The sequence below is a fragment of the Littorina saxatilis genome, linkage group LG2 (assembly GCF_037325665.1).
Source record: "Littorina saxatilis isolate snail1 linkage group LG2, US_GU_Lsax_2.0, whole genome shotgun sequence".
Lineage (NCBI taxonomy): Eukaryota > Metazoa > Mollusca > Gastropoda > Littorinimorpha > Littorinidae > Littorina > Littorina saxatilis.
Window position 1 is genome coordinate 102356944 of NC_090246.1, and position 8109 is coordinate 102365052.

The 8109-nt window shown below is 49.6% G+C and overlaps 2 protein-coding genes across 2 annotated transcripts; both read right to left on the reverse strand.

Annotated features, from left to right (window-relative positions):
• Window positions 1–1498: 1498 nt before the first annotated feature.
• LOC138955199 (uncharacterized) lies at window positions 1499–2104 on the reverse strand. The gene has a single exon (XM_070326859.1). It carries the CDS (start codon window positions 2102–2104, stop codon window positions 1499–1501), a length of 606 nt encoding a protein of 201 aa, XP_070182960.1.
• Window positions 2105–2114: 10 nt separating this feature from the next.
• Window positions 2115–7898, reverse strand: LOC138955210 (uncharacterized). Its single transcript, XM_070326868.1, has 2 exons — window positions 7353–7898; window positions 2115–6719 (listed from the first exon to the last, which is right to left on the reverse strand). Exons 1-2 carry the CDS (start codon window positions 7896–7898, stop codon window positions 2115–2117), a joined length of 5151 nt encoding a protein of 1716 aa, XP_070182969.1.
• Window positions 7899–8109: the final 211 nt, after the last annotated feature.

Below are 8109 nucleotides of genomic sequence, written 5' to 3' on the forward strand. Positions count from 1 at the left end.
AAAGAAACGGACAGAAGACACAGAAACGGACAGAAGACACAGAAACGGACAGAAGACAAAGATTCAAAACGAAAATTACACGAATTCGGTAAATAAAAGAAACATAGTCAGAAATGGATACTCGCCTTTGACAGCATCAATAATCTAAAAACAGACTCAAGGCGAGCAACTGAACCTGAACTACAAAATAACTTAAAAACAAAACTGGAGGCTGGCAGAAAACACTGGGCCCCGGAACAGAGCAAAAAAATCTATCTATCCTAAAACATCTTGTTCCGTGAACGGCTTCCCAGTAAGTGACGACGAATACAGGCTATCCACCACAGAGGTGAACTAAAAATACTGCGCGTTACTACAATATTACTGTTGCAAAACATGCGTCCCGTGCTCTCCGGGGAAAAACTCCAAGGCTGTCCAGCGTGAGCCATACAGGCACATGAAATTAAAATCAGAAAAACGCCGGCCACACTACCTTGTTTATAAATTAGTTCGTTACAATATTTAACGTCATTATAACAAAACAAAGTTCGTACCAGGACGCTCATACTTAAAAAAGAAAAAGAAAAGATAAAGAGCGAGCTAGACCCGCACGCGAACCTACAGAGGTGGTTGCAAAATGGGAACAATTAGGGACAAAAGTGAGAAAAGTGAAAGAAAAGAGGTGAGAAGGAGATCAGAAAAAGGGGAAGCCACCACCACGGACAGTCGCATGCGAGTCAAGCTAGAAGCATGACTAAAAAACACAAGCAAAAAAAAAAAGAATCTAAATACACAGAAGGCTCCTTAGCAGGGGCATTCACATTCCCCCCTCGAAGACATCTTAGTCTTTACAAAAGTCGACATAAAAAATCAACAAAAATCATCGAATACATGCGTGGTTCAAAAACAAAATCCGAAACATTACAGAATCCTTTTGGCATTATCCAAAACGTAGCTGTTCGAAACGCACTCTCATACGTGGTTCAAAATACAAAAAACCGAAACGTTACAGAATCCTTTCGGCATTATCCAAAACGTAGCTGTTCGAAACGCACTCTCAATGAGTCTCAATCTAAAAAATCACACGTGTTCTTTCAACAAATGTAACATCATATTTCGTCGGTCCGTCACTGTCAACATACCGTGTCAACATTATTCTTACACCTTTACATAAACCGCAACTCAGTATAAAAGACTGTAGTCGCAACCTACAGAAGAATACAAATGAAAAACATCTTCCGTCTTCTTAATCATAAGCACAGGCATCCGCACGCGGGAAGGACTAAACAAACCGATTCATTAAGCGCTTGCCTCTGTCAAGAGCTTTCGTTCCAAAATGCGGAACCAAAAACATATATACAAATGGAGAGAAACCACAAAGTCACAAAAAATATTTGCATTAAGACGAAATTTTCTCCCCAAATCAAAACAGCGCCACCTGTCAAAAAGGCGAACGGATTACGTCAGACCAAAACATGCACAAACGGTCTGTCGAAAACAGTAAAGATCACTGGGAAAGTCATTGAGTGTCCGGGTCTGCCTTCACCAGCACGGTCAGCTTAGAGATGGGGCGCCAGTAGTAGAAAGTGGAATGGCTCGTCTTCGAGGTGACCTTGACAGTCTTGAGCTTGCAGGTTCGCACGAGCCCATCGTCGCTGGGGCGAACCTCCGTCACGAGTCCAAGAGGCCAATCTGCTCTGCATACGGCTTCGTCACGTAGCACGACGACATCTCCGACAGCAACGTTACGTTGAGGAAGAAGCCACTTTCTTCTTCGTCGCAAAGAGGCCAAAAAGTCTAGCCTCCACAGTCTCCAGAACTCGTCTGCCAGTCGCTGAACTCTTCTCCATTTCTTCCTCGCCTCGACGTCAGCGCCATCGAAGATGCCAGGGATAGGCAGCACCCCGACAGCCTTCATTGTCAGGATGTGGTTCGGGGTAAGAGGGAGAGGGCCGGTGGGGTCTTCCAAGGACTCAACGGACAGGGGACGAGAGTTTACGATAGCCATGACCTCCAGCAAAAAGGTTCTGAGGGTGGAAGTGCTCAAGCGGGAAGGATATTTGCGCATGAGGCCGTTGAGGATTCGTCTGACTGTGCCAATCTGCCTTTCCCAGACTCCTCCCATGTGACTTGCCTTAGGCGTGTTGAAAAATCCATTCGCATTGACGATCTTCAAGCCTCTTCTTCAACTCTTCTTTCTCAATGGAGTTCCAAGCTTCCCTCAACTCTCGTGAAGCGCCCACAAAGTTCGTACCTCTGTCACATCTCAACGTCCTGATCGGACCTCTGATGGCTATGACGTTTCGAAGGCCATTGATGAGGGCATCAGCAGAGAGATCATCCAGGACTTCGAGGTGAATCGCTCGCATGGAGAGACACGTGATCATAAGGCCGTAGCGCTTGACTTGCCTACGTCCCTCTGCGACAATGAAGGGGCCGAAACAATCCATGCCACAGGATGTGAACGGGGCGGATTCTTCAACCCTGTCCAAAGGAAGATCGGCCATCTTCTGTGAAGCCTCCTTTCCGTACATCTTCTTGCATGTGACGCAATCCTTCAAAACTTGCGCAACCACGCGACGTATTCCAAAGATCCAGTAACCACGTGACCTAATGTGGTGAATGACGTTGGTCCTGCCAGCATGTCCCAGAGTTTCATGTGCTTCGGCGATCAACAGTTTGGAAACATGACAGTCTTGTGGCAGCAATTTTGGCTTGGACCATATGAGGTTCTTGGCATTTCTCAATCTTCCTCCGACTCTGTAGAATCCTTTCTCGTCTTTCTCAACGTTCAACTTCTTCAGTGTTTCTTCCCGAGACTTGCTGGGAGCAGAAAAGAATTCTCTTTGTGTAGCGAGGACAATCTTCTCTTCCGCTGTAGCTTCCGACGCCAGAACTTCTAAAACAGGCATGTTCCGTTTGGTGTTGAGGAACCTGAGAACCTTTGCAATCCCTCGAACCAAAAAGCTCCATCTTGAGAACTTGGCAAAGGTTGTCTCCATCCCCACGTCAGATGTTTCAGCAATGGACGTGACTCTGCAGGAGCGTACTTCCAGATCATCTCTCTCAACAGTGGCTGTGATGTTTCCTCTTGGAATGTCAGACTGCCACAGGAACTGAGGACCTGAAAACCAAGTAGAGGCGTTGAGCTCTTTGACGCTTAGTCCTCGAGAGGCATGGTCAGCTGGATTCTGCTCAGTGGGGACATGATTCCACTGACTGACGGAAGAGACTCTGAGGATCTGACTGATTCTATTGGCAACGAACACGTGAAACCTCTTCTGTTGATTTGCGAGGTACGCCAAAACGATAGCGCTATCAGTCCAAAAGACGTGCTCAAGCTTTTCGTACTTCAGCTCCTTCTCCAGAAATGAAGACATCTTGGCAGAAAGTGTTGCGGCTTGTAATTCCAGGCGAGGGACAGTTACCTGCTTCAAAGGGGCCACTCTTCCTTTGGCCATGACAAGACTGCAATGGACTCTGTCATTCTCATCTTTCAAACGTAGGTAGGAACATTGACCGTAGCCTCTTGTGCTGGCATCGGAGAAGTGGTGTAACTGAACCTGCGTCAAAGTTCCCAAGGTCGATGGAACAAAGTTTCGCGGAATGCTGACCTGTCTTAGACCGGGCAGCTCATCCATCCAGCTCTTCCAGAGGCCTTCCAAAACCTCGTCCAGTTCTTCATCCCACTCTGAGGTCTTCCTGCATGCCTCCTGGAGAATAATCTTGCCCTTCAGAATGAACGGAGCAAGGAAGCCAAGCGGGTCGAACAGCGCTGCCACTGTAGCAAGGACTCCTCTTCTCGTCTTCGGTTTCTCCTTGAGGTCGGGAGCGAAGGTGAAGGTGTCGTCTTCTATGCACCACTGTAATCCCAAAGTGCGCTCCAAAGTGCCAGTGTCGACTGCACTTCCAAGATTCTGACGTTTAGAAGCTGAACATTCCTCGGGAGGGAACAAACTGAGAAGCTCATCGCTGTTAGACGTGATCTTGTGCAGGTGCAGCTTCCTTTTACTACAGATCTCTCGAGCTCCCATGAGAACTTTGGCTGCAGAAGAGACGTCGTTGGCAGCATGCAGTCCGTCGTCTACATAGAAGTCATTCTGAAGGAACTGTGCGGCATCTTCGTCTTCGTGAGAGTGGTCGCGTCCCGCCTGCTGTAATGCGTAGTTGGCACAACCTGGTGACGATACTGCGCCGAAGATGTGAACGCGCATTCTGTAGTCGACAGGAGGTCTGGTGCGGTCTCCATCTTCCCACCATAAGAAGCGCAGGAAGTCACGGTGTTCCTTGGTGACATGAAATTGATGAAACATCTTCTCGACGTCGCACGAGAAGGCGATCTCTCCCTTGCGAAAACGGCAAAGAACTCCGACGAGAGAATTGAAAAGGTCGGGACCTTGCAGCAGTGCTCCGTTGAGACTCTGACCATGTTTCTGTGCGCTGCAGTCGAAGACCACGCGGATTTTGCCTGGCTTCTTGTCATGATACACGCCATGGTGAGGGATGTACCACGATCTGTCGTTCTCTACTTCGTCTCTTGGAATCTTCTCAGCGTGGCCGCTCTCGATGATCTCGCTCATGAACTTGCAGTAGTCTTGTGCGTACATAGAGTCTTTCTCAAACCGGCGACTCAGCGAGTTGAGTCTCTTCAGTGCAACATCACGATTTGGGGGAAGCTCAGGGTTATCTGCACGAAAGGGTAAGGGCATTTCGTAGTGGCTCTTCTCATTCACCTTGATGGATCTTGCCAGGATCTCCATGAACTTGACGTCCTCTTGGGACCTGTTTCCCGTCTCCGATTCAACAAAATCCCTTTCCATGACCTGGAGTGCGTCGGAGATGCTGGGTTCGGCGAGCGTCGTGCGATATACGAAAGTGACTGATTCACCTTCGTACTCGCTGGGACAATACTGTTCTGTTAGAGACACGTGCATCACGTCATGGACAGACTGTTTTGGCGACACTTGTCCCAGTATCGTCCAACCCAACGGTGTGAGAACGGCGTATGGGTCTCCCTTGATGACTCTCTCTGGCATGAATAGCTCTGCATGATCGTAGCCAATCAACAACCCGGGAGTGCAGCCTTCGAGCAACGGGGGAATCTCGCTGGCAATATGACTCAAATGCTTGATGTTACGAGCAGTCTCTGATGTTGGTATGTTCTCAGTGTCATTGGTGAGATGGTCCGTCGTGTAGAGCGTTTTCATGTTGTGGGAAACATTGGAGTTGAGGGCCTTGACACACAATCCGGTCACTCTCTGACATTCGATATGAGTGTTCTGAGAAGTCATAGTGTTCAGCCTCAATGACGCTGGCTCGGAATGAGTGTTCAGCTTGTCACTCAAAGATTCAGTAACGAAGGAGATGCAAGACATGGTGTCAAGCAGCGCGTATGTCGTATGCTCTACCGTGGGATTCTCCTTCGTCGAAACTCTGACCGGAACAATCATGGTAGCTCTGACTGGTCTGTCCGACTTGTTGGTTGTCGCGAATGCTGATCCAGAGGCAGAAACACGGGCATCTTGACTGATACAGACAAACCTTGAAGAATCTGGCGGACCCCGTGCATTCCGTTGCTGATTGGGAAACTTCTTCCTGTAGCTAGGCGCTCCATGCAGCATAGTGAGATGTGGGCCTTGGCACTTGTCGCATATCGCCCTGGTAGTGCAGTCTACACTTCTATGGTCAGTCTTTCTGGCACAGGAGAAGCACAAGGACGCTTCGTACATGAAGTGTTTCCTGTCCTCAACGGGAATCTCATCGAACCTCTGGCATCTGAGTAGAGGATGAGAAGAAGAGCTGGTCGGAAAACGAACGGTACAAAAGGGACAGACTTCGTCGCAGTTCGTACTCAGGACAGTTTTAGCGTGGTGCTGACATCTGTCACACTCTTGACATGCAGATGTAGTAGAACAATCCGTACTGTACGATGTTTTCTTGGGGACTGCTGAACTGGCGGTCTGTGAGGTGGAAGAGGCGGCAGATTTGCTGGAGGAGAAAAGGGGCTCGCAAAGGATGTCTGCCTCTGTCTTGATGAAAGCTGACAACTCCTCAAAGGTAGGGTAGCGTTTCTTCTCGTTCTTGGTCTTGTTTACTTTCCGCACCCAGTTTCTCACCAACCAATCTGGAAGCTTGCTCATGAGTGTCTTGTGATAGGCTTGGTCTTCCAGATTCTGTAGCTGGCCTATCACTCGGCTCGCCACAAGGCATTGTCCAAGAAAGTCCGAGAAGGCGCGGAGGGCTTGTCCATCTTTGGGTTTGATTACCGGCCATGCATCTAGTTTCTCTCGGAAGGCTCTGGCAACGACGAAAGAACTGCCGAATCTTTCCTCCAGCGTCTGAAGGGCCTGCTGATAGGCCTGGGCATCCCTGATCAGAAAGAGTCCCTTGACCGCATCCTTCGCCGGACCGTCCAAGTACTTCTCCAAGTAGAGGAGCTTTTCCTCTGCAGAAACGCCCTGCCGCTCAATCAAAAGAGTGAATGAGGACCTCCAGAGAGGGTACGTCAAAGGATCTCCTGAAAACGTAGTGGGCTCCTGCGTCGGTAACCTGTTGATCAGGAGAGCCTCAGCTAGAGTACGAGCTAGGGCAGAACCCTCGGAGAGCGCTGGCTGGCCTTGCATCTGAGGAAGGTATGCATCTTGCCCGTAGTAGTCTGAAGGGCTCGTGACCGGAGCCTCTTGAAAACCATGCTGTGTGTAGTCAGTGTCAGGAGCAAAGCTTGCAGCGTGGTCATATTGCTGTGTTTGCATGGGAGGATGCATGACAGAAGGCCCATATGCAAAGCTTGGCACATAGGTCGGAGACTCTCGGGAGGTCATGGCAGGAAAAGGACCAGGGAAAGGCCCGGGAAAAGGTCTCGCTGATGGATTGAGGGATTTGTGAGGGAAACGGGAAGGCGCGTAGATCTGGCGAGGACGATCTCCGTGGCTTGGAATCTCAGCTTTGACAAACTGAGGCCGAAAGGAGGTCGCGAATTGGCCTCCGACTCTTGTCGTCATCGTGGTGGCTGTAGTCATCGTCGTAGTGGTAGGAGCCGTGGCTGTGACCGCTGCTGGAAGTGGGTGAAAAGCGGAGACAGGTTGAGCAAGGGTCCTGGAGATGCCTCGAAGAGTGTCGCGGATATCCTCGGCGGCCGACTGGAGATGCGAAGGGGCATAAGCCCTGACCTCCGTGGGCTGCTGAAGTGGCGGGAGTCCAGGCTTGGCTGCCGCAGGCTGATGTTGCCCAGAGACGAGGGTGTTGGCTGCCGGCTGGTGACGCGGGCGGGCGTAGGTGTCGGCTGTCGCAGGCTTATATGTATCTTGTGTGTGCTGTGTGTGCCTATCATACCCTACCGCCACATCTCCTATGCTCTCTGAGTGTGTACCTACATGCAGGGGGTTGTGAGTACCTAGGTACCTATCAATGGGGCTGTCACGAGGTAGTTGGGGCATGAATCTTTCTCTAGCCCTTTGCTGGTCTTCTATGTCAGTTTTAAGGATCTTAAAAACGTCATGCTCTTCTTGCATCTTGCCTTCTCTCTCCACCCTCTCTAGTGCAGTCTTAACTTCCTTTTCCTTTTTCTTCAAAGCTAACTCTTCATCTTGAGCTTCTCTCTCTAAACGAGCACACTCTCTTTCCATCTCTCTTTCCATCTCTGCCTTCTTCTCAGCCTTCTTCTCTGCCGCCAAAGCTTTAGACCTAGAAGCCTTCTCCTCTAAAAGCAAAAGAGTCTCTTCTTGTCTGGCCCTTTCATCTGCGACCATTTGCTGGGACCTAAATCTCGCTGCACTAACCGCCAAAGCAGCATCTAGAGAAACCTCTCTAGCACCTCCAGAAGCGACTGTGGAAGTCAAGTCCGAGCTGGAGGCGTACGGGTCTAACTTGGGAAAGAGACTGCGGTATTGTTCTTTGAGTGTCTCCGTTTGCATGTGCATATCGCTCAAATCCTCTTCTATAGCTACATCACTTTCAGCCACTTGACAAAGCCTCGAGTTCGCTACATTCAGCTCGTTTAGGCGCTCACAGAGGGTTATTTTAAGAGCTTTAAGGACTCTCCTTAGGTCTGGTGTTTCCCTAAAGGCTGTGCACAACTCGCTGATCGTATTCTTATGAGCTCGGCTTAGGGCCCAGTACTTGTCTGACAGT

Excerpts from the sequence above, each read along its gene's own strand:
- LOC138955199 (XM_070326859.1), bottom strand. The coding sequence starts at position 2,104 with ATGGGAGGAGTCTGGGAAAGGCAGATTGGCACAGTCAGACGAATCCTC.
- LOC138955210 (XM_070326868.1), bottom strand. The coding sequence starts at position 7,898 with ATGCACATGCAAACGGAGACACTCAAAGAACAATACCGCAGTCTCTTT. Across the intron at positions 6,720-7,352 it reads GTACTCACAACCCCCTGCAT|CAATATGACCACGCTGCAAG; the intron begins GTAGGTACACAC and ends ATGCAAACACAG.